A 27,661-nucleotide genomic window follows, 5' to 3' on the forward strand; every position below is an offset into this window, starting at 1 on the left:
GAGTTCCATGTACGGGGGCGCCTGTCCCGTTTTTTTTTTTTTGTTTTTCATTTTCAATGCGGCTAGGCTTTTGTGTGCGAGCAATGAAAGAAAACGCACAAATAAAATACGGTTTTGTCCCGGCAGACTATTGCCCGGGTCCGTCGACACGACAACAAACGCCATTAGTCATAATGTAAAAATAAAAACTTTTCCCAAAAACCGTCTGCCCCCGTGTGCACTCCTACTAACCTAAATATTCAAATTAATACACGCTCGGCGATTGTTCCCAATTTTCGGTAGTGCGGTGTTGTATTACAAATTGCCCGCTCAAACGTGCACAGCCATTGCATAGGCGGATCGCGTGGGTTCCGATCACGATAATAACATTATTACTACAACGGCCGACGTTACGTTTACGTTCGAGGTACTATTAATTACAATACAGGGGGTTGGGGAGGGGTGTGTGTGGAAAGTATGTACTCAAGTATTCACCTCGTGAGCAACGGCCGTGTCGTGCCGTCCCGTCCCAGTGGACCGGCCGGGGGAATGAATTTTTCAACTAGTTTTCGAGACCGAGTGAATTTGAATTCAATTCCGTTTGCTCGGTGCGCGCCGTTATCGCTGATTTTTCGTTGGTAATTGTTTTTCTAGGAAACTCCTAATGAAACACGTCGCCCACAAAATCGTCGCGTTGTTCTTTTGCTAGACCCAACCGACGACTACCTACCTACGCTATCGTCGTCGCGGCCACAACAAAACCCGTGCCAGCGTCGTTATCCTGTCGACCGGGCGTGTTCCCCGGAACAGGACAATGCGCGACACAAATACACGGAATTACTCGAAAAGTGATTATCGAGTAAATGTATTTCTGTCTGTGACGGCAACGATATTATTTTCGATGTACTTGGCGCATTTTTTTTGTTTTTTACTAGCCAAACCGTTCGGTTGGCGTTTTACGCGCTCGCGTTTCTCACTATGTGCCGACGTCGGCGGCACCAAACGAACGGTAAAACTGTTCATGTGGCCAACGTCCTAATAAAAAGCGTTCAATAGGACAAATATTTATGAACGGCTGACCGCGACGTGTCCCGTTGTGGGAGTTTTCCGAGACAGTGCTCTCGTGTCCTTCTTTTTCGTACGGCCGGCAAAAACTTTTTACTTTTTACCCATCAAGCCGCTGTTTTACAGTGAATAAATAATTATTATACTCTTGCCGTGTATGTAACGTTTACACGGCTGGGTATCACTTAACCTTTACACCGGTGTACCTAAACTTCGCTGTGTATCCTTTACCCGCACCTGTAGCACATAGCGTAAGTAGACCAAACCGACAACACCTGTGCCCCGTGAAGGGAGGTCTGCGCTTGTGACGAACGGGGAGAAAACTAGACGATGTAAAATAAAACTGGGTATTAACAAACACATACTATAATAGTATACCACGTCATACCCCCACAACGGTATGTACGATTTACCCTTTTCGAGTGTCTACACAGGAACCCGATAGACTTGAGACCGTGGGAGATGACTAGGCTGCAGCAGAGATGTTTTACATTTCCGGGGTGTAAAACTTAAGCATGTAATGATATCGGGCGCAATATTATAACAGAGTTTTAGACTGGAGTTCTCACGCAAATGCAATCTCAAGAGTGACAAGATAAAAGCAAATCATCGTCATACCGTGTGACACGATTTGAATATACACAGAAATAAATCAACGTATTTCTATGCACATCGTTCAGCACATACGAAAAACAGTTTAGAGACACGTACGATAAACAAATTGAAACAAGTAAAAAGTGTTTTTTATTTTTTCTAAATTATTGAACATTTCACGTGGATACGGTAAAAATATTTCGATTGACTCGGTGTGGAAAATTGTACGCATCAAAAATTTATTTTTCTTTTATTTGCCGACGAAAACAAATTCAAATCTCAAGGCCACTACGGTGTTCCCCAAACAGACCGCCATTCATTTATTTACAACGTGTGTTCAGATAATATTACTACGTTTGATCAGAACGGTACCATTTTTGCCGTACGTTTATTGGACGTGTTGCGCAATCACTTTATACGAGTAATCAATCGTACCGACCGACCGTAATAATTACCGTGCGTTTTGTCACTTTGTCGATTCGGCATTTTAGTCGCCCACGATCAGCGTTCAAACCGTGTCAAACAACGTAGCGAAAACGCTAAGTAGTCATTACCTACTAGAATTATGGTGCAAACAGATGGTTGTATTTTTTATCATTTACACGACCGCCTGTTCAGCGCGTTCTGTACTCTGACGGACGCGTTTCTTTTTTCTTTCGAGCTTACTGTGCCCTGATGTTGCGCTATTTTATTAGAGAACAGGATAAAAATGATTTTATGATGTTCTCCAACAACTCTAGTTTGCCGAACTTGGTGTAAAATTAATGATATCCGTCAGAAGTGAGCGTGCGCCACACACGGGCCCCCTTCAGCGTCGTGTCAACATACCCGGCGCGGTAACCGGTAGCAACAACAGCCCTTGTCCGTTATCCTATAGGTCGGCGATGCGTGTCGAGTCGGTGTTACGCGGTGCGTGCGATGACGACCCGTCCGAAAACGTCGCCGGACAGCAGAGAAACACTGCGACTCGGACGAACACCCTTCCCTTTCTCTATTTTTGTGGTTACGAGTCATACGTGGCCAGCGAGTGTGTTTGCGCTCGATAGGCGTTCGGAATTTCATTCCGACTGCGCTCGAGGAATCGGATTTCGCGGGTAAACCGATCCATGAAGGATAGCTAAAACTTGTGAAACGGTTTAATATTTTACCTTCCAGTGAATAGCTATGACGCCGAACACACCGATCTGACGAGGGGAAGGTGCTTAGGGGCGTATTGTAATGGAAAAAAAAAAAAAGAAATAATGAAAAAACAACAAGTCGATGTAATCTGGCAAGTAATGGATTTTATGCGTAGCGACCGGAGTTCCGTTTTGGTGGAGTCGTACCGTCGGTCAACGGCGAAGGTGGACTGCCGCACCTGTGTTCAGTGGCGGGCGGGCGGTCGGACGGGGAAGCGACCTCGCCGGTAATTAGTGGACCGGGCAGGATGTGGTCGGAGTCTGGACTCGAGGACCAGGTGCGCGCCGTCACCCTTCTCCCGTCTTCGTCCTCCCGGTCGTTATCATAATCATCGTAGTCGTCACCGTCGCCAGGCCGGCCGGTCGCCCGCGAGCCACCTCGCGTCTACCCGCCGCCACCGCCGCACCGATGCCCCACTACCACCCGGCTCGCCCACCTTCCGACCGTTCATTCATAAAACATCCCTACTACTCCGGATAGGCGGCGAGTGCGTGCGTGTCGAAGGCCTCTCCACAATTCTTGAATGGAGAAAACGCGCGCGCGAGGCAACGGCGACGTTCACAATCCGACCGCTCGCGTTAACGGTCGCACGTCGTAGTCGTCGTTAACATCAATTTAGTAACACTGGTGCGAGGCATAAAATTTTACCGGACCCATAACTGCTGGTCGTCGTGTGTAACAATATAATTTGTTTTTTTGCCGGTCACCGTTGTCGTCGGTAACGATAGAATTTGAAAAAAAAAACAATTTAAATGTTTGTAAACGTTGCTTGTTAATTTAATAGCAGCAAACATAACTTTTTAAATATCGTTCAGTGCGTTTTCAATTGGTAAACGATCCCTCGTTTGTTTTGAATCGAGTAAGTGATCAATTTTATTTCGCACAAAGCGCGTTTGTTTTTTTAATTTAATTGTTCACAATCGATGTTTTGTTGTTGACATCAGGTGTTTTACCTGTCGTTGTCGTCCGTAGTTAAGTACGTGTTTCAAGTATTTGGGGGGCCGGTGATGCGTGATGGTCGGACCGCGCGCGTTAACGGTGGTGTTTTACGTGGTGGCTGCAGCAGCGGCTGCGTCGACGGCGACGAAGACGGAGACACCGACGGCCGATGTCAAGCGTAACGACGTCGGCAACCGATTGGAAGCCTTGACGAGGGTGTCGCCGGCAGATCAACAAGTGCAACAACAATTGTCGCAACACAGACGATTCCGTCACGAGGCCTCTTCCGTACGGGTCCTCTATCAGAACGGGGTAAGTGCGCCCGCATTATTTTTTACTTCGTGCGTTGGCAATGGTAATTCAATAACGTAGGAACCGAGTGTACAGTTACTACGGTACGCTTTAAAAAACGGCATAATTATTTCAAGCGTACTTGCCACCGGTCACCGGCTAGGCGCCTCGACTTTGACGTGCCAGCGCGGACAGGCGCCACTTTGAGAGATTGTACGTGCCCACGTTTATATATATTTATGTGTTTGTTTTTTTTATTTATGATTATTATTATTATTATTATTATTATGATTATTATTGTTGTTGTGGTGCATAGCGTGCCCATTTAAATGGTACGGTGTGCAGCCAATCTAAACCAGATTGGTCGTATAGGCTAAGCTGGTTTGACCGGATCGTTCCGTGAACCCATACAATAATAATTCTATCAACAGTTATCATCTGTAGGGGTTTCCCCGGGAGCCAAAACTCTGTATTGGGAAAAGGCCATAGTTTTTATTTTTATCAAAAATTCTAATTTTTGCCAACGACAATTGCCTTGTGGCCACTGTCCGTTTTTTCTAATAACCATCGGACACACACGACCACCGGACATGGCAAAGTCGACACGGCACAAACGAACGACGACTGCGTAGGGAAAAATTATTACCGACGTCGTTTTCCGGTTCGGCGGCAGTGTACGTTTTTTATTGCGCGCAAATGTAAATATATTTTTTCGATTCGTCGAAATACGATATTTTCTTCCGTTGAAAATTTTCTAATGGCTTGGGCCGCCTCATGATCGTTTAATGTTTTATTATTGTTGTTATTTTGCAAACGGCAGCGCAATTTTCTGGCGCCAGGACGTTTTTCACTCGACTGCAGTGCAACACTAACGATTAGGTTTTACTATTGGCACGGCAATGTGCCCGAAAACGTTTTACGACGGTCGACGTTGTTGTTATTATTGAGTATTTTTTTTTTCCTAGTCAAAATTTCAGTAACTACAACAATACTGCCTAACCTTGGCCTACTCGAATGACACCGGCGCATAATTCTCAGCGGAAACACGTAATGTTATTTATTTCCATCGCGATCTACGCGGCCGCGGGTTTTTTAGAAACACTCGGCCGTTTAAACGTTTCGTTGATTTATTCGATTTTCGTCTGGTCAACATCGGACTTGTTGATTTCGTCGGAGGAATTTAATATTTATAACGCAGCAGCAGCCAGTTGAAATACCGAATCGTAGTGCACGTCTCGTCGGTAATTACTTGCCGCTGCATCCACCTGTGCGTCCGAAACGGCGGTCTGGACGCACCCCCCCGGGGCACCCGGAGTAATCGAGAAGGTCCGGTTAATCGGTATGAATAAACTTTATTTTTTTTTTTATACACGTTAATCGAACGACTACCGGGCGACTGGCGCGTTAGTCATTAAGTCTTCTTGTCACTTCAGACCTATAATCGAACGCTGGCCAGTCCGAACACGAATAATACCCTTTGCGTCGTTGTTAGGCGTACGACGAGAGATGTTTTTCCTCGATCCACGCTGGAGGAGGTTTTTGAAATTAATATGAAAATAAATCCTACGCTCGTATATTATTAGAATTATTAATTGAAAACATAATAAAACAACTGAAACATCGGAATATTTAATTTATACAAAGAACAAAACCGGTAGCAGTCGGCGGGTCTGAACGATTTCAACAGTAGTGAGAACACATCTCATAATGCAATGAAAATATCTTTTGTTCAAAAAAATATATTCAATACTTGGCAGGCGTCTTTGTCGAGCACTTGTTAATAATTAAAATCGTATATATATTTTTTAATTCATCGACACTACTGGCACGGGTGTACGTATAAATCGTTAATGAATGACTGCCCGGTTTTGTTTCGAATTAAAAATTCCTCGGGAGTAATTAAAAAACATCATACTCCAACGAGAACAACGTCGCGACTCGAGTTTTACGAGCTGACTTCGCCTTCTATTCGAATCTATTAAAATTCTCAGGCCGCCATTATAAATGGCATTTGGTACATGTTCTTATTGACCGGTTATTAATATCCAGACTGTAAGAAGAAATCATCCGAAAATTCCCATACTATAATATGACATATTAATATAATACACTCCTCGTTAGTTTTGCACTCGAGTAGTGTAATTTTTTTCGATAAAGTATTGAAAATTCGTACAGAAATGCAACATTTTTATTTATCCAAATCTTCCCTTGCGTCGTTTTCCTATAACATATATTAATATTCATTTCAAAATCTAATATTTTGAAATAACATGTCGTTATTTTTAGGCAAATCTTAAATTATTAAGCCGTTCTGTTGCGTAATGCGTTTCGTGGGCGTGATGACTTTCACAAACATTTAACGTCCGGAGGTAGTATTCCACAGAACTGCTTCATCGCACGCCTTTCAGCACCGGCGTCAGTCGTTTAGTGGCAAAAGAATGTGCGACTTTTACGTCGGAACACGGGGTATTACCTCCCCTAAACGAGACCGGAACAAGTTGTGCAATTATTATGGCCGCGTCGGTGCCGCCCAATGTCGTAACGTCGTCACCGCCGCGTATGCGTTTCCTTATTGAGATCCAGACGAAATCGTACACCTTACGGCGGCAATTAAAAAAATAACACGAAAAAAAACCATAATAATAAAATATACGAATATAATTATTTCACAACGTCGTCGCCACTTCCTGTGCTGCACTTGAAAGGTGGCGACAGGTAGGTAAATAACGTTTTTATCACGTTTATTGCCCATACGATTATTATTGTTATTACGCTTCCTGTGCGGAATGAACATTTCTCTCTTTGCTCGGATTTATTTATTATTTTTTTTTCCCTGGGTACCAATGCTCGTCGGCCGCACGACTAGCCGCCGTGGCTTCTGTTTGTACCGTGTAAGGTACCTAGTGTCTTCACCGCCACTGTTGTTATTATTATTATTGCTTATCCTCGGCGTTAATGCGAGACGGCTACCGGTTTTTTCGGTGTTGTGGTCGGACTAGAATGGGGTGCTGGGGGAAAAAAAAAAACGGGAATATTGTGTCTCGGACGTGTGGTGTATACGGAGAAAGAATAATATATTATTATAACCTTAAAACTACTACTACACTCGTATTATCGAGGCTCGCGATGGTCTTCTTTATTTATCTTTTTTTTTTGCGCCGCCGCCGCCGCCGCCGAGATGCGTATACGTGTAGCCACTCGCACGGGATGTGTGTTCGGTCGGCCGGTCCGTTGATGATGCAGAAAGGAACGAAGAAAAAAAATATCGTTCCGGTTAATTTACCGGCCAAATCTGGTAGAACGGAAGCAGCTAAAGTGGAAAAAAATAAGCGCACACCAATACACACACACACACACACACACACGCTACTAGTACATTGATAAAAAATGCGTTTTTATCCGATGGGTATAACACGACGCATTTTTGTCGTACACAGCCGACGACGACGACGCCGCCGAAGGAATGCGGTTCTAGGATAGGCGCGAGCGATAAGGAACATCCGGTCGTGTTGCAGCGGATAGGGTCAATGGGTTTTTTGTGCGTGAGGACGGCGTGCGGTGTAGTCGCCGCTGCCCGTGAGACGATCGGCGGCGTGCGTGCGTCGGCCGTCGTTGTTATTGCCAGTGAATTTTTGATCCGCGCTTCCGGTCCGAGCCGCCGGTAGGATCCATTACACAAAAGGATAATATACCCCGTCCCGTTCGGCAGAAAGGTCAGCCGTCGCCTGCCGAATGCAGCGGTCCCATCACACCCACCACCGCCACCGAAGCTGTCTGCTGTTCTCTTAACCGTGTACGAATCGTATTGTTGTCGTTTACGCCCCTGGGGATTTTTGTCGGTAACGCCGCCGTACGCAAACACACCCCGGCGCTTCACACGCACGTACACCACTGGCCGGTCGGAACGGACAAATACGTTTGTAACCGAATTTCGAAAACGTATTCCGACAAATATTCCGATGGGACAGTTGCGCACTCGAAATTGTTTGTAAAACTCGGCGGTTGGGATGCATCAAAAAAATAATACTAACGCCGTCGGATTTGATTTTTTTTTTTTTTTTTAATCCAATAATAATTCTTTCTAGTCGTCATCGATAACGAGACTCGGTCGCGGTGGCCCGACTGGTTTCTTCTAGTCCCAAAATATTTCATATATTATTATTATCATTATCGTACATAAATACCTAAACAACGGGCACTGTCGTAACCGCAAACCACGAAATAATATATTTTATATTAGATAGATGTAAAAAAATATTTTATCATCCGTACGCGGAACGTATCCGACAGCTCCGTTGCATTCCATTGACGGTACGCATGTGGTTAACTATTATTTTATGTATATATATATATATTTTTATTTAACTAGTCACATGTATTAGACGCCGTGGTGTGTCAAAAGGTTTTTTTTTTTTTGATTTTATTTTATCGAATAGTATGCTGATATTTCTGCGTGTTCTCTCGACTCCGCACTGCCGTCGGTCCGTTTGCGCTCGACGGATGACCGCGTATTGGATCCCGATGACTTACGAGTGGATTTCAACAACGACGTCGTGTACTTGTCTCTCTACCGGGGGGGTGCTCCTATCGCTTCGTGATGGTTTTCACAAAGGCAAACACGTGTAGACGCGGACACTTCATTGGAATGCGCGAGGAGATGCTGAATATAATTATTGTTTTTATTTCCATCTCTCCGCGACACCCTGAAAACAAAGCGGAATTACTCTGTCGCACTAACCCAACGCCTATTCTCTAGTACAATACTCGTGGCACACAGCGTTCGTGTACAACAAACAAATGTCGAGCCCGTTCGTCTTTTCTTTTGTCGCGCGCCCCATAGAAATAATAGTAACAACAATAATAATAATAATAATAATAATTATTATTATTGTATTCGTTCTCCTTCGAGCACCGAGCAGCAATACAGGCGCGCGTTTCTAATGAAGTAAAATATTTAAAAAAAAAAACGCCATTGTGTGCTCCTCGCGTTCGCCAAGGACGTGTCCTTGGGCAAGGGCATTTCGTCGTCGTGGAGAAATTGAAATGCTTTTCCGTGTCGGAGACACGTACAACTCGTAAAAGTCTAGTTGACGCGCGTTCCCTGGAAACTGTTTGCGCGATACACAAATATTTTTTAAACGTGCGTTAAGAACGCGTTCGTTTTTATCGTATGTTTTTTAGGTATAATGCTCGCAGCGCGGGAAAGGAATTAACGGCCGAGAAACGACGGAGCACGATCCGACCGCATAGCGACGGGGCCACCTGACCTTACCAAAATTTATGGTTAATATTTCCAGTTGTAAAAAATGGTTTATTACACTGGCATTCCCGACCATCGTGCTGTAAAATCATTATCGCGTTATCCATTCATTTCGGATACTTGAGATTACGACCTATGTAAACTTTGTTTATCACTACTGAAACGCGGAGTAGATATTATCTGGCCGACGACCATCATGAGTTGTTGTCAAGCTGTAGATGTCGTCTTTTTATTCCTAGCGATATTACACCCGTACTAACTATTATGTTGACCTAAACCGATTATATTTGACTGCACATGTTATTATTATGTAAATGAGATTGTGCGAGTGTTCCTCCAGTCATCTGCCAGCATGTGTTTGCCATATTCTAAATTCTAATAACCGAATAATTTTCGATAACGTTTATTTTTTTTTTTCTTATAACACCTACCTACGTGAAACCGTTTGAAAGTCATTCTCGTTTAATCGAGACCATTATTACTTATCTATTTGATGCACTGCGAAACGGTATCGATAATATTATAATTTACCGGTACACAATACGAGGCGGACAAGCGTATTATTCTCGTGTGCCGTTCAAGTAGTAATTATGTACACGCTCCTCGTGTCCGTCTTAAGAGAAGGGTCGGCCGGTGTGTTTCACGAGTCAATTTAAATTGCACCCGAGAAGAGCGTGGCGAAATGTCTTATTTGGACGTATAACAACGCGACAGCCGGCGCCATGGCTACGCTCGTACATTATAAAAAAATCAAACGCCATTAGTATGGGTAGCATATGTTATTACCGTCTTATGACCTGTACGCAAATCTCTTTTGAACCTACACGTTCGGCCGAATCGCGCGTGTAATGCGGCGGCGCTGATTGTAATGAAACACTGACAGACCGCTGATTTGGAACGGTTGTCGAAGAGCCGCCATCATCCCTTACTCGAATTCCACAGATCCGTTCAATGAAAACGCGTTGTTAATTAGAAGTTGTCGTTGACGGTCGGGGAGGTTTGCTTGTATCTGTGGCAGAAGATTCGGTTGTGACGAAAAATCCGCTGGCGGAGTCCCGTCGAAAAAAACAACGTAAAGAGTTATAATTTACGAAATGTTTCTTTGTTGTCATACACGTGTCCGTATGTGTTCACGTTTTGATGTATTATTGCTAAATTTTTTTTTTTTTATACTCTGTAGTTAATCGGACGAGTGTATTCGAAAGATAAAACGGCAACTGACAAATTCCTTCGGTTATACTCACAGTCGTGTGTTTCGTAAAAAACTAGTTGTCGTTGTAGCGACTCGTTGTGTATTTGTTTTCCAAGTGGTTACTGTGCCGACACGAGAGACGTTACACGTGCGAATTTACTGGGATCTGAACTCTGTGGCAGTTTTTTAACTCCGCGGTCATGATGAATCGCCACCGGCATCGACATTAACCTGTCGGTAAGGCCACGTGCAGGTCCGCGCGTGGACCCGGTGTAGGTTACACGAGGGGAGGAAACACGGCAAAACTCGGAGTCCCGCGATATTGTTGTGCCGACGGCAGCAGCATTCCTTCGTCCGTGCCCGGTGTTAACGCCCAAACTCCCCCCGGCCATTGTACCGGATGAATAGATCTGTTGTTGTGCCGTGTTTCCGTCGGATCTCCCCGCCATTGTTGTTCCAAACTCTCCCACGATCCCTTAAGCCGCCTTTTCGTCCCATTGTACAGCCCCCGCGCACGAAACGCTTATGCAAAAACGACACGTTTCCGGTTTGTCATTTTTCGCACGTTTCATCACGTGTAACGTTCGCCGCGACGTTACGTTTGCCATTACTACGGTTGTTATATGCCACGCACACCGCCGCCATTGCTATATCAATAATAATCGTACAATTATTTATAGAGCCCGTCGCATTACTACTATTATTATTATCATCATCATCGTTGTGTTACGGTGGTGATCGGTCGGGGGGAGGTTAAAGGGCGGCAAACCAGTTTAAAACGAACGGCCGGCACGGAAACCCTTCGACCCCGCACTGCCCGTGCCGCACAAAACCGGTCAAGACGGATCGCGCGCGGCGGTCGTTTGGTGAATGGAATGTCACGTGCGACAGCATCTCACTCCCTCTAGCCGCCGTCACGGACCGACGGTTTCCACGGTCCCACTCCCCCCGACGTCGTGTCCCGGACGGGGCAATCGGCACCGCCGTTCCTCGACAACGGCCGCGGCGTCGTATTCTACCGCCGTCCATGTGTCCGTAGTAGTTTTACACATGCCCATTCATAGACTCTTTGCCGCTGTCATCAATGAATCCGTACGGTGACGACGTTTCAATGTACGGCGATCGCGTACGCCGCCACTGCGGGGCGACGTGGTCGAGAACGCGTCGTTTTTACTTTTTCCCATTTTTTCGTGCCGGCAAAAACGTATTTCTCAACCCAACCGATGCTATTGCGACGACTATTCTGCTGTGCACAGTCCGATTTTCTGTCGGGACAGCCCTTTGGACGTTCTAATTTGTCGTGTCGGTCGGTACGTCTCGATGTTCATTTTACCTAATTTTTTTTTTCCAAATCGTTTCGACGTATCGATAAAAAAAAAAAACATTACCAAACGGTGACTTTACTATCTCGTATACGCTAGCATTCTTATTTTTATCTGGTTTATTTATTTATTTTTTGTCCGTTATCGGTTTTCCCTCGGCTTGATTTGTTCAACCGATCGAATAACGACAGCAGAGTATTATGTACATCCGACTCAACCACATGCGGCGACGGCCGTTAAACTAGTTTCTTTTTTTATAATATTTTATTATTATTTTATTTATACTACCAAAAATGTCGAATTGGGCAGATAATAATAAACTGGTATGCCTTTTCAGTTCCGAATTCGTCACGTTCCCCCAGTGCAGCACATAAAAACGTAACGTTCTATTATTACACGCACATTGTACGCATCTACCGTACCGGATAATAATAATTGTTATTATTTTATTACACGACGACGTCCGATACGAGTAATCGATAGTAGTAAACAAGAACACTAGACGAGAGCCGATGAAAATGTTGGCCGCCTGTCGACTGCTTTGTATTTATTTAGTCTTTAATACGTTTCAAAAAGGTTTAAAAATATTTTACTCGCCGAGGTCCGAGTGTACGCACAACAGATATTGTAATGGACTTTTTTTTTTGTCGACGGCATTACGCAATTCTCCAATGACCTCTGATAACGTTACAAAACACAAGCCGTCGTCGGTTTAAATAAGCAGAAATCACGAGGAGTTCTTTATGCTTTTATTCACTCGCTCCAATCGAAAGATAATATAATTATTTGAAACGAATAATACAATTACCGCCGCCGGGTTTTTTGTGCGTTGATTATTTTTCTTATCAAGTGCAGCTAGTGATTCGTCGAATCGCAATGCGCGTCATAGACAAAAAAAAAAACACTTGCGTAATCCTCACGATTTGCTCTATAGAAATCAAATTATTTTTTTTTTTTAGCCGTCACGTTGCAATGCCGTGTGTGTAAACTGCATTGCGATCTGTTGCACGTTGCGTCGGTTTGTTTTTGTTTTGCCCAGTGTTATTAACTCGTATTTCATTAATTACTTTGTACGCCAATTGAATACAAACACGGAAATTCTTTTGTATGGAAAGAAACGCAACAAGTCCTCGAGGATGTAAACGCACCACTGTGGTTTTGCCTCCGCGTCCGTTGAATGTTATACTGAATCCAACAGGATCCCCGTCACATCTTCTTTTCTCATTATAAATTGTAATTTAATGATAGCGTACAAATGGAGAGCATTGTGTTTCCTGATCCGTTAATGAGATTTCCTCTGGCTAACAATATTTCAACACACTAGTTCTATTAACCTGTAGTCGAGTAAATTGTTGTTGCAGCGTTGAATGCAACTGCCGCCGAGACGAACTTTAACTCTGGTCGATTGTCAAACAATTAATAACACTGAAATCGGATATTGATTATTGAATGTGTTTTTTTTTTTCAGAACAAACTTAGTCCCGGTTCACGACACGTTTTCTGTCATAATCTAAATAATTTCTCGACAACCTCTCCTTCGTCATCGCTGTCTCCATAGCCCAAGCTGTAATCGCACCTACTCGTCCACCAACTTTTTTTAAATGTGTTTTACGATAATATATGCGAGACGTGTATTTTTATCGTTCATGTATATTCATCGCAAAGCCTAACGGCGTGTATTTGTCGCACGAAACATATTCTATTACAGCGCCTATTCATCGTTTACTTTCTTGTTCACAGATAATAATTTCTAAAGTAGTTCGAATAGATTGAATAATAATATAAACAATGGAAAAATAAACTAGCATTTACACGGGTTGGAGAAGACTGTCGATAAACATCTAAAAAAACACCAGTTATTTTAGGCGGAAAAGAAAAACATTAATATAACTGGCCTCGGTCGCAATTTAAATTTTAAATTTACTTTTGCGTTACGTACACGAATATTTTGACGCATAGTTTTTTCCTCGAAAAATAAGTTCTATTTAACAATATCTAAGGTTTTACACTATTCGACAGTTGTTTAGGTGCGCGGGGGCGAGACCAAAATACCATATTGTAAAATTCATCATTACACTTGCAGCACAACGCTGTTTCGTCCAAAAGTCTCAACTCTAGACCGGAGTATATACTCGTGACGATGTGTGTGTAGGATTGATGTTCCAGTTTTTTGAAGGAGTGTTTGTGCGGACTACGAGAATGCCTCCTTCTCGTCAGACGGCGGTCGCATTTCGAAGAATTCAATAACAACAATTGTCTTATCCGGTGCTTGGGATGTCCGTGTGGTTTTCTCTCGTTTGTTTGTACGGCTAACGCGTGCACATTGTGTTACCCAAACTCCGAGTGCCGTCTCATTGTGTATTAGTTGATGTGTGTGGCTCGACACTGGAAATGTTATGCGTACGCTGTTGAACTTTGACGTGTTTTCTTTCTAGTGAAAAGCAACCGAGCGAGCCTGTCGATACCACACCGTGGACTTTGAATAGCGACGTGTAAAACAGTCTTTATCGTAGCAGTCTGTATTGTTAGGGTTTTTTTTTTTTAACGCGTCCAACAATACTAGACGGACTGCACAGAGAATAAGTACGACTCCCGTCGAATACCCAGCTAGATGTTCTTTTATTTTTTTTTTTTTCATCCGATAACCCCACACACTAGGCTGGAACGTGCTCTGCGCCTCATCGGTCGGTTCTAATTATTAACATTTTCACATTTTTCAAGCACAAACATTTGTCCGTCTCGCAACAACCGTGTTCAGATCACAGCGAGGGTATTTTTGTGATTGCGCTTCAATTCGACGTTTATGCTCTGCCATCGGTTTCAGACCACACACTACCGGTCATTGGTACACGACCCCGTCGGCGGTGGTCTCTGTCGTTCAAGTACGGGATTAGTGGAGTAGTTTTTTTTTTTTTGTTTTTTATTACGTGCATGGCCAGCAGCAGCGTTTTTGTTCCGTCACTTCCCCTGACGAACCGCCGAAGGATGTGGGCGTGGACCTTACGCGCGCCGATAGTACTAATCATATTTTATTGTTGTAATTACATTGTTGTTGTTTTTTTTATGACGCTGTTTCGTAACTATTTGAAAGTGCGCAACATTAATCGAGGTGCACTTTATGGTTTTTTTTAGAATTCTGAGGACGAGCTGCCGGTGTGCGAAAAGTGGGCGGTATGCAGCAAGGTGGACATGTACCAGTGGCCGTGGGTGGAGAGGCAGTGCAGGTGTCCGCCTGGCACTGCTCCTTGCTCGCAAATGTTGTCACCGGCTGATGGACACACCATCACTGACAAGACCAGACAGTTTAAGGTAAGTTAAAACCCCTGCGAGTCTTAACTGTGCTCAATAGATTGTGTGCTGTCACTGTTCCTCCTCGTTCACGATAACAATCGTCTCTTTTACATACCTAAACTTGTATACAAACGATGCTGAAATAGCCGTACAGTCTAAACTACTGAATATTTTTCATCAAAATAATCTTTTGTCTCTTCCTTTAGTTGTGCGAGCCAATTAAAATGTTACCCAAATGCCGCTACTTCCGCGACATGGCTTGGACGTTGCGGAGTGAGGGCAACGGTACGCTGCAGACAGTTCACTGTCACTGTCCAAAGGGTTCCGTCGCTTACCTATTGAAAAGACAAGCTTACCAGACGGAGTCTAAACAAATCGGCTACCAGTATTCCTTCGCTTGTTCTCCTCAGAGCGTAAGTAACATGACTACAGTTGTTGTTAGCGTTTATGAATTGCCACCGAAAGGTTTTCAAAAGCCTGATTTGCGCGCTTTTATCGTTGCGTGCATTCTGCAAGGCTCTCGTGACTCTTACTAGCAGTGTTGCCAAGTCTGACATTTGACGGTGTGTATTTGTTGTTTACAGAGACTTCGGTGTCAGCGGAAAGAACCGTGCCGGTTGTTTACCGTGCGCAAGAGACAGGAGATGGTGGACGAGGTGAACACCAACTCTTTGTGTCAGTGCCCTCAGGAACACGCGTGCCCGTCTCACCATACCGACGCCGGAGTGATACAGAGCAAGAACTACTCCGAAGAGAACATCAGGACGTACAGCGGATACTGTATGCCGTTGCCGGCGGATGACTAATGAACGCTACGAGTGGTTGGACACGAGTTCACCTTTTATCTATTTATTAAATTCTTTATCTCCCTTTTTTTTAAAAAAATTTTTACCCAAGCGAGGAACAAGAAAAAAAGATAAGGACGGCTTCGCAGTGACTTTTAATGTGTTTTTAATTCAGTTTTTTTAATGCCTTTCTTTTTTAAATAAATCAAAAGATAGCATTTTAAAAAGAGAAATCGCAAAGTATTTATTTTTATAATTTAAATTATTATTATTTTTATACCAAAATCATTATGATAAAATTTTAATATTAATATGTTTTTTATCGTGTAAATATTTTACTACATCGATAACAGTTTATTATTATGTATACTTTTTATACGATGTTCTTGTTATTTAAATGTTTAGAATGTTTTTCTTTTAGACTTTATTAGGACTTTTATTATTATTATTATTTTATTTTTTGTGTATCAGAAAATGATTTTTTACCTAAATTGTAATTTGTGTATATACCTAGTTATTATTATTATCATCATTATGATTGATTTGTACAATACTTTCTATCGATTATTTCTTGTGAAATTTTAAACACGTTGAACATAAACAGAAAAATAATAATTTTATTAAAACTTTAAAGTACAAAATTTTGTGTTATTTTTTCATAAATAATATACCATTATATTTTGGATTTTTGTTTCTTGTCTCTTTGAAATCGTTATTCTTTTGTTACGCTATAGTTGAAAGTTATGAATTAATCAATTGATGAAAAGTTATCAAGCTGTACAAAAATGTATATATTTTGCTATTTAAATATTTAATATTCATTTAACGTCTTTAAAAAATAATATTTTTACATAACATAGTTAAGGTTATAATTGATAGGTGATCGCCTCTGATTTATAGTAAGTAGTTTATTATACTGGTCTAGATAGGATTTCATAATTTTGCAGCAGGGGCATAGTAAAAAAATTTACAATATTCCATATTTTGAACTTCTTTCTGCCTATTATTTTATTTTAGAGATGAATATTAATGTCGATTGGGGAGCTCAACCCCTTTCACCCTCTCTCACTCTAACTATGTCACTGGATATCTACTAGTAAAATAGTTGTATATCTAAGATACATAAGTACATCGAAGATTATTGAAATAATTTAAAAATAAGATTAATAGGGTTGTCATCAACAAAATATTTCTTAGATATTTTAGTATGCATTATTTACTCTAAGATTTAAAAATAACACAAAATACATGTATATGGAGTTTTAAATTAAAACTCTATATAAAAACTTTTAATAGGTGAAGTTATTATTACCGACATATTTCTTTTACGCGTCTATTTAATAGATATGTTGAATAATGTTTGACATATGTATGAACTTAGGTATATTGCCGTTAAAATATTTGATGAAAGCGACACTTAAATAAATAAATAAATACACCAATAAACTCAACTGGAATAAAAAATTTTCGGATGCCAATGATTATGTGTTATATATTTTATTTTAATTGTTTTATATATATTATACATATATGGTATAATGGCTTAGTTCAGTGAAATAAATTCAGCGCATTTTTGTATTTTTTCAGGAAAGAAACCATTTTTTTATTATTATATCCTATGTATTATTACTTTTGATACCATCTACCGACTCAAATATTAAGTTTTTATTTCACAAAATTTCGTTGCAATTCATGATTTTTGAATTTTTCTTAATGGTCAGGTTTTATATGAAACCTGTAGATTATATAATTACTATTAAACACTTAATTAATATCAAAATTGGAATTCAGTTATAGAACTTACTAAGTTCAAAATATTAATTTATTTGAATTGTTTAATAGCAATATAATAGTATTAAATTATAATGTGACAGATCAGATCAGATGACACTATTGAACATTTTTTTAAATATTTATCAAAGGTTTTTTTGTATTTTAAGAAGAAAATTTTAACATGATTTGAATAAGCTATTTCCATTGCTATGATAAATGAATAAATTCTCGGTATAATTTTAGCGTGACAGCTATGCCATCAATTTTTTAGAAACGTGGGTGCTAGCGGTTTCTTAAGAAATAAAGCAAAGACTCATTGAAATTTAGCGTACGTAATTTAAATTTTTATTGTGTTAAACGTTTTTTTCAATTATAAATTACATGCAATGTGATCCCTATGTAATAAAATATGGTTAATTTCCAGACAGCATGACTCTTGTAAGAGATATTACACTTTACTAAAAATTAAAGATATTTCGATTTTTTAAAATAGTAAAAAAAAAAATAAATATATTATGTCATATTTGATTTTTAAGTAATCTTTTTATATAGTAAAGTTATGTACCAACAGTAACGAATGAAAATATAATTACAAACCAGATAATATAAAAGAGACTGGGTACTGAGTTTTTAATAAAGTTTCGAGCATTTAAAACATTTCTAGTTTTAAGTAAACTACTGAAATTTTAGACATATTGTTTTCATTGAGTTGAAATAATATCTATGTTAATATATTCGAGTTGAATAATGTGCGCCTAATATTTGAGTATCAGCAACACATTTTGCAGCTCTGCTATATTATAACATTTGTTCCTGAACGATACTCAATGAGATATAATTAATGTATCATTCTTAATAACAGTAAGATCCAACTAGTTTAACTTAGATAGCACCTAATGCTACATAGATTGATTGGTTTATAATTATACCAGTATTTCAATAAATTTTAGTATGATTAAGTTTTTCTTATATAAATTGATAATATCGAAAAAGAGTATTGAAAAATTTGGGGCTTTTCCAGTTTTTATAAAACTTTAAGTACGAGTTTAATTACTTTGATAATTGATAATTTTTAGCTTAACGTTAGTACAATTTTTTGATAACGTATACGACCTGTTTTTAATACCTTGTTATTTGGTGCAATTGATTAAGAACTCAAAATTATTCGTTGTTTCATTTCACTATAATTTTTCATTGTTAATAATATTAGTGACCCATTATCATAAATTTTAAACAAAAATTATGTAAGAATATTTTAGTCATGTAAGGATATGAGAGGGTCACTGCTAATAAAATTAATGGTTAATTTTATTTCTATTTTAAATATAACGAAATGTATGTACTATTAATGTATGGATCAGTAGGACTTATAAAAACTTTGATGATGGATTATTAAATGAAGCATTACTTAAAATTGTAAATGGCAATTTATCAATATTGGATGCCTAATACTGACGAAGAGGATGAAATGAATAATCACCAAATCATAACTAATGATTCTAAGTCAAATCATGAATCTATAAATGAATTTTTTCCTGAAGATCAACAGCCAAGCAAACAAAATATTAAAATTGGTAAATATATTTTAGTGAATTTCGAAAGCCAGGAGTGACAAAATATTTGTATCTTGCTGTGGTAAAAATATAATTAATAAAAATAATTGTGATTCTTTAATATTAATCCAATAAAATTCTATTATGAAGCTAATCATCTAGAGAATTAGAATGAATAAAAGTTAAAATAAAGTCAATCATTTAATTAATATTGTGATTGAAATATACTTTATATGCTATAATAGTTATTGCTCCTAAACTGTAGTTTTTTAATTAAAAATGTTCAGTTATTATTTGTAACATTTTGTATCTAGTTGTAATAAAATAATACCTTTAAATCATTAATTTTGTGTAAATCAATATGGTATGAAAGCAACCCCGTTTAAGTATTTTGATATAATTAAAAAAATAATTATTAAACATTTTTTATTTGCCAATAATGATAATTTGACTGTTATACCCACAATAAATTAATTAATAAATTTGTGTCTTTATATTTATCGACCAATATTGTTTGCTTAATTTAGTAAATATAACATGCAGTATCATTTTAGTTCATGCAAATAAGAAAGTTTAATACACTACTAATATTTGCTAACTTAAAAGAAGAAAACTCATATGCACTGTTCTTTTCGATTAAATATAAAACATTGTAGTTTGTTTTTGGTAATGGTTAGACAAAAATCGAGAGAAATATTTTTGAAGTTGCTTACATTTTTAATTATTAATATGTTATTTTTTAAGAATTATGTGGTTGATAAGCTTTACTTATTTTTGATAATAATGTGTTCAAATATATTTGTCGATTCTACTCACAAAAATAGTTTAATAAATTCAACTAATAATTTTGAAGAAATGAAGTGTGCTTTTATGTTCAATTCTTTGACTTATATGGAAATAACAAAAATAATGTTAGAACGTGACGATATCTTGGTTTCTAGTGTGACATACTACATAAGTTTGTATAATGAAAAGGTAATAAAACAAATTAGTTTTTTATTCGACAATGCTAAGGATAGAATCGGGGCTTTGTGGTTAGTTAATTTTTATTCAAGTTCCGTGGTTTTTTATACATCTGATCGTGTTAATAAATCTGAAATAACAAGGGACAGTGATGATTACACTAGTATTATAGAAACTCATGATTATATTATAAAAATGTTGAAATCAGACAGTAAAAATTGTGATACGTCTAATACATTTTATGTAAATAAACTGGTGTTCGATGAATACAAAACAAAAGATACTAAATTTTTAAGCCAGTTGATTATTGAAACTTGTATAAATATGGAGATATTTATTAATAAAATATTTAAAACGGTGCCACTAATAAATTTTAATAGATTCAAGAAGACTAATATGCTTATGAAAAATATTACAACAAATCCTACCGTTTTTAGAAATTTAAGATGTAATTACTGCGTTCAAGTGTTATGGAGATATAAAATTCCAAAGATGATTTATCAACTATATGACGCAACACGTAGTTTAAATTGGTCTCTCGATAATCTTATTTTCATCGAAGCTTTTTACGAAATTACCTTTAATGTATTCAAAATTATTATGCTAAGGTTGACCTGGAAACACTTTTCATACCTTCAACAACAAAATATCAAATATGTAGAAGAACTCGCTAATGATTGGTTAAAGATGTTGGATGATTTTTCGCAGCTCACTTGTCTAGAAAAAGATATTGATATTATTAAAATCACCTCTAGTATTCAAATGTTTATCTCAGGTATTCCAAAAATCGAAAATAATATAGATGAAACCAAATTTCATAGTTACAATCAAGAATATTTCGAAATTTTAGTATTTGAATTAACAACTATTCTCACTAGTCTTTGTATTCCTTTTAATTGTGATGCAACAAGACCGATAATTTTTTATGGAGATGAACTTAAAGGTCACGCAGACAAGCCTGACCATAATCCTACAGAGTTATCAACTATCAAACATTATAGTTTACTCAATACTAAAAAGTTTTTAGATGACATCGTATCATGTTCGAAGAATACCAACTACAATGTCATTAGATCATTTTTAAGTTACATTAAAACTTTGAAATAACCAAAAATTATAATTATACAATGAATTATCCAGAATTTTTCAAAATATTATTACACTTGAACATTAATATTTAATTTAATATAAAAATAGCTAAATAAATAAAGAACTGTTTTTGATAATATGTTAATAAAAATCTGTTCTATTGTGAATTTTTATTTTTTAAATTTATTAAATTTCTTTATTTATATGCTGTTATTATTTAATTTAAAATGAATAATAATAATTACTCGAATATTTGAAATGTTAAATTGTTTTCATTCTAAAATTAGTTAATGTACGCATAAACGATCTAACTTTATATGATTAATTATCTTCTGTCTTCTTTTAAGCACTGACTCTTTATGGTGTTTACGATTTTTAATTTATATATATTCTATAATGTTTAACAACATTAATGAATTTTATTATAAAGTTAGGTAAAGTATTTTGGACTAAAATCACTACCATAAGAAACGCTTGGATGCAAATCTGTAGATAGTGCTTAATTTTAAAAAATAGTGGATTATTCCAAAAGCAAAATTAAATCTTATTTCATTCATTATTCATAATTAGCAGTTCTTTGATTTATAAGTATAATATATGAATAAATATTTATTATAGCAATTCAACGTAGTAAGAAACTTTTATGACAAACGTGTATACAAATTGAAGAACTTGGTGCAAAACTTTTAAGAAGATAATTTGTTGTTAATTGTGATTAAATAGTCTGCAAGGAATTTTCAAGTTTATACTTTTTTTAACACATTTTTCGCGCTGATTTCAAATCTACAATTACATTTTTTCAATCACCACTAATTTTTGATATTATTAATAATCAGTTAAAAACGAGTATTAACATATGAAAAAATAACCAAAAAAATAAAGGTTAAAATGAAATTCAACAACACAACAGTTGACAAAATCATTGGCAAAACTAGGCACGAAATATTTTTGAATATCAGTATATTATAGAATACTATATTATATAACTATACGGAATATAGTTCTGAATATTTCAATTGTAGCATCTATTTAAACACCATAGAAATGATTACTAAAAATTCTATTTAAATGATTTACTATTATAAAAATAGTGATTTTAACAAAATTTTGAATTTTCCTTGTACATTTAATGTTAATAGTAATTATACAAGATCGTGATCACGTATCAATCTAAGCAATTTTTTATTCCTCATAACATTTTCTAATTAAAAATTCTAAACCTGCAAGTTAACCTAATATAATGCTTAATAGTTCAACATTTTTAAGTTATAATCTTACATAAAAATTAACTTTAAAGGATCAATAAAATAAGTAAAAAATGACATTTTGAATTGAAATTTTGCACGGATTATTTTTAAAATGTTAAAAATTAATAATAATTTGATGAAATTTTTTCATGTGTAAATATTGGTCTATGATAATTAGAAAATATTTAATTTTAATAATATGATTTTACTGTGTAATTCGGAATAAAAACAAATTTTATACTCCAATTAATTTGGAGATTATTGTATACACGTTGGTCAAAAGTGTTGTCAAAGAATTGTGTTGTGTTACAATTATGATGTCGTGTTACTAGTGATGGGAAATATTGAACAGTTATTATCGAACTATTTGATAGTTGTCCACTATTCAAACTATTCTATAGTCATTCAAAAACTATTCATATAGTAAAAATATTCGATAGTTACACAGTATATTCGAATAGTTTTTAAAATATTTGATAGTTTATGTTAAAAATAAAATATTCCGTGGTATAAACACAATTCGAATAGTTATTCGATAATTTTATCACTAATTTTTATTATAAGCTCTATGGCTCTTGGTAGCTCATAATTTTTTTTTGTAAAAAGTGAATTATTACTTTTGCGATTGTCGCACTCTTGTGTGCTCTCAGTATATGGGTCTATTTGTTTTCTGAGATACACCACAAAACCGTTTACAGCCTATAGTAAACGATAATCAGTTACTTGCATTCGGCTTTAATTGATTCATTTAATATTCAACATTATCATAAACCGGTACAATTATTCGATGAGTATATCTTCAATTTAAGATTTATTCACATTAGTAATTTATTATTTGTTTATATTAGCATCATTGTGGCATTTGAATTAAGTGTTACCCCTACCCACATTGGTATACATATACGATTTTATGATTCGTATATAATACATTTCATTGTTATATGTTTTAAAATTCATTCCATATTCATTCATACAGTTCACTCCTCTTATTTTTTTTCATCGACATAGCCAGATTTAAGAAAATAAAAAATAAAACAACCAACCCGCGTGAATACCACCGGGCGCCGTGTTCATTCAGCGTTAAAAAAATAACTGTATCATGAAATAAAAAAAAAAAAAGTCTTTATAAATAAGTTGTGACATTTTACAGTATTATTTAAAAAAACATTTTATTTTATATCATTTCACACGTTGTATAGCAAATAATCAATCATATAAAGAGGTTCATAAATTAATTCATATTGAAAGAGGTTTTTTGTATCTTCATCATTTTCATTATGCTCATCTTTTAGATCCTTTAAGTTATGTTCCACAATTTTCATATCTTCATAATATCCAATATTAATATTATTACTATCATTCATACTAGCATTGTATATTTCAGAACGTGCCTCACTTTTACAAATACGATCTAAAATAAATAAAATGAGGATTTTAAAAATGCATAAATCACAAATAACTGCTTTAAACATAAACATGATAAAGATTTCAAATAAAATTTTTCATTCGTTAAAAATAATTTTAATAACGATAAAAATTGTATAGATAAACCTATTAAAATTAAATGTACTTAAATTTCTCTTCTCATGGCAAAATTTCATTAAAAAATTAATAAAAATAAAATTAGGACCAAATTTTACCCATTCCAAATGTTTTTAACAATAAAACATAAAACACGTTTTGGTTTGTATTCTATTATAAATATCCACCTTCCACTTTAAGTAGATATTTGGAGAAATCTTAAAGTGTTTAACAGATATTTTACTCTTTATATCTTTCTGTTTGTAATTTCTTTTTTTCATATTATAAAATTTAAGTTCCCATTAAAAATAAATTATAAATATAGATTTTTATCCCTAAAGGGACAAAAAAAATTATTTAACTACATATTGTAGTATAGTTTTTTGAACCTAATATTTTTTCTCATTCAAAAATTGTAAATTTTAATAGTTTCTGAGAAAATGAGTGTCTTATAACATTTTTATTACTCTGTATTTAAACATTGGAAATAAATAAAAATAGAAGTTACAAAATGTATAATATTTGCCTTATTTAAAAGAACTATATTTTTACTTACCTAAAACTTTAAAATCAATAAATTTCTTAAATTTTGAAACATTAAAATAACGGATTTTAAATTTTTGTACAATAAAATTAAAATCTGTACTCCATTTTTCTAAATCCTTCATATAGATATCAACTTTTTCAATGATTTTTTCTAATTGATTTTTAATGGCATCAGCATTATTCACAGTAATATTTTTATTGGTTAAAACTATATCACTTGTAAAATATAATTTGTTTTTAATGAAGAAATTTGAAAGTACTTTAAGTAATAAATTATTATATTCAATATCGATTTTGGTTAACCTTGGTTTTTTAATGTAATTTTTAATGGCTTTAACTAACTGTCCTAAGACGTCACGTTGCAGAAATGTCTTTTTATATTGGTATGGGGGGAGAGTCATGAATTTCACTACATGTTTTATTGTTTTTTGTCCCATTTCAATAAATTGCCGTTTTAACCAAACTGTTACACTATCAAAATTATCTGAGGATGCAACTTGAATTAAGGTAAAAAAGTTGCGAATAAGAATAGCTAAGGGTCGAAACGTAGCCGAGATTACCAAATTTATGTACGATAAAACATCCATAGAATTAAAATCATATTTCATATACTGAAATACATCTTGTATAGTTAAACGAGTACCGTTAGAGCATTTAACGTTAAGTGGTGTGAATCGAAGTAGATTTAATTCTATGTGTTGACTATTATCTATGTTAATAGTATTATTTTTATTTGTGAGAATCTGTTGGGTCATTATATCGTAAAACAAAATATTTTTTGGATGAAATTTATTATATGAATTCTCTTGTATTATAAAATTATAATAATTCAGTATTCCATCTTTGATTTCATTATTTATATTTATTAGATTAGTAGTAGTATATTCGTTTTCAACCATTGGAGAATTGTAACTAACCTGATAATGATAAAACTCTAAGTTTTCACAATATTTATTTATATAAGATTTTAGTTGATTTTTAACTGCGAAATGAATAATTTTATATCCCTCGAATAATTTTTTAGCATCATTTTTTTCACCATCTTCGTTTTGAGCAATCATATTTAAAGAGCCAGAAACATTATTTAAGTACATATTTACCGTTATTAAAGGAAAAGGAAACTTTTTTGTATTATATTTTAAATAGTCACACAAAAATATCATAATTACATTACTGTGCGTTTGAAGTGCATTGCCATAGTTCTTAAGATTTTCTATCGTTATATAATCATTATTTTTTTCGAATTCTAACAAAAATCTTTCATTATGGTTAAAAAAATTTAAAAAATAACAAGTATAGGAGCACAGTACCTGTTTTTCATATTCACTTAAGCTTAATTTTATGGATATCATCATTATGAATAGTAAAAAGTTTTTCATTTTGTCACTTATTTATATTAAGTTGATTCCCTACAGAGTTTAACTCGAAAAAAATGTCGACACTAGTTGTAATAAGAATGCTAGGTATTATTTATATAATTTTTTATATATAATCAAAATTGATTTATTAGTTTTTGGAAAAAAAATTATTTTATTCAAATATACGAGTTCTTTATACATCTTTTTTAAATTATTTTGCTGACAAAATTACTATATTTATAGACTATAAGTTAAATTGTAATATTCAAATCGTTATTTTTTACCTCTGGCAATAACTAAGGTTTTCGCAAATACACTAAAAATATAAAAAATAAATAATTAATTTTAACCAACTACAATATTAATCCTATTTTAGCTTCAATGCAAAACTGAAAACATTTTGATTTTATGATCATGTGCTTTTAGATTTCCATCACTACTAATTTTTGATAATTTTTTATTATTGCTAATTAGTTAAAAATATATAATAAGTATTAAAATATATTTTAAGTAGTCATATAGAAATTATTATAAAGACTTCTATTTAAATGATCTATTATAATAAAAATAGTGATTTTATCGAAATTTCGTGTTTTCCTAATAAATTTACTATTAATAGTAATTATATATGTTTCTAATCACATATCAATCTAAAAAATACAACTCTTAAATCCTCATAAAAAGTTCAATTCTAAACTTGCTAGATGAGCTAAAATAATATTTAAAAGTTCAATTCTAAACTTGCTAGATGAGCTAAAATAATATTTAAAAGTTCAACAATTTTAAACTTTTATACAAATTCACTTTAACGGATTAAAAAAAAAAAGTTAAAAATGACATTATTTTTAACATATTAACAATTAATAAAACCTTGACACGGCACCGCCTTTTGCTCTTGGCTGGTGCTTGCCCGTGTCTCTCTCGATATCAGCCGTCCAGCTATTAATATGACAATCGGTTGTCATCGGTCGTCTCCCCGCCCTTGACACTGAGATAAGGCCGCCGCCGAATATGGATTACGGATATTGCGTTCTGTTCTGTTTCCGACGTACCGGTAACTGGTTACCCGTTGTGTTTGTTGTTTTTTTTTTGAGCTGTGTGTGGTTTCCTGGTGGATTAAGATTTGGTGTTTTTTTTTGTTGATCGGTGTAAGAAAACTATATCGCGAAAATATATATATATATATATATAACTTGTACGGTCATAGTGGTAGTGAACGTGATAACTATATATACATACTTATATTTGTATATACTTATAAATTTCTGTGCGGCCGTAGCAGCTGATTACGCATTAACGATATTGTATCTATATTCCGTACTATCAACTATATTGTGACATACATCTACCTATCTATATATATATATATATTAATATACCTTGTGCGTACCATATTGGATTACGTGTTAACTTAATGGAAATTTTTTTTTTAATTAATTTTTTCATATGTAAATATTTGCTTTCTAATTAATGACAATATTAAAAATGAGATGATAGAAAAAATCTAATTTCAGACTTGAAATCAGTGTAAAAATTAAGTTTATATATATAATCGTTAATAAGTATTTCATTATAGTGATATGACTTTATTGTGTAATTCAGTATAAAAACAAATTTTATACACATGCCCAACATTTTAGCTTCGATGCGAAGCGGAGAAGGTATTAATTTTACTATGATGTGTTTTTTTTTTTTTTTTTTTTTTTTTTTTTTT

General features: G+C 35.5%; 2 protein-coding genes across 4 annotated transcripts; one reads left to right on the forward strand and one right to left on the reverse strand.

Annotated features, from left to right (window-relative positions):
* Nucleotides 1-3,361: 3,361 nt before the first annotated feature.
* Nucleotides 3,362-16,501, forward strand: LOC126903069 (protein giant-lens). The gene is made up of 4 exons (XM_050681033.1): nucleotides 3,362-4,068; nucleotides 14,954-15,130; nucleotides 15,319-15,525; nucleotides 15,697-16,501. The coding sequence occupies exons 1-4, from the start codon at nucleotides 3,832-3,834 to the stop codon at nucleotides 15,916-15,918; spliced, it is 843 nt and encodes a 280-aa protein (XP_050536990.1). The 5' UTR covers nucleotides 3,362-3,831; the 3' UTR covers nucleotides 15,919-16,501.
* A 7,171-nt stretch (nucleotides 16,502-23,672) lies between these two features.
* LOC126903055 (uncharacterized) lies at nucleotides 23,673-27,272 on the reverse strand. 3 transcript variants are annotated; one of them, XM_050680994.1, is made up of 3 exons: nucleotides 26,818-27,272; nucleotides 26,232-26,263; nucleotides 23,673-23,933 (listed from the first exon to the last, which is right to left on the reverse strand). In XM_050680994.1, exons 1-3 carry the CDS (start codon nucleotides 26,910-26,912, stop codon nucleotides 23,707-23,709), a joined length of 354 nt encoding a protein of 117 aa, XP_050536951.1. In that variant the 5' UTR covers nucleotides 26,913-27,272; the 3' UTR covers nucleotides 23,673-23,706. The 3 variants fall into 3 exon arrangements, 2 of the variants coding, with proteins under 2 accessions (XP_050536951.1, XP_050536950.1); XR_007703409.1 differs by lacking the exons at nucleotides 26,232-26,263; nucleotides 26,818-27,272 and adding an exon at nucleotides 25,900-26,054; XM_050680993.1 differs by lacking the exons at nucleotides 26,232-26,263; nucleotides 26,818-27,272 and adding an exon at nucleotides 24,600-26,048.
* Nucleotides 27,273-27,661: the final 389 nt, after the last annotated feature.

Source organism: Daktulosphaira vitifoliae, unplaced genomic scaffold (assembly GCF_025091365.1).
Source record: "Daktulosphaira vitifoliae isolate Bord-2020 unplaced genomic scaffold, ASM2509136v1 Scaffold_3, whole genome shotgun sequence".
Classification (NCBI taxonomy): Eukaryota; Metazoa; Arthropoda; class Insecta; order Hemiptera; family Phylloxeridae; genus Daktulosphaira; species Daktulosphaira vitifoliae.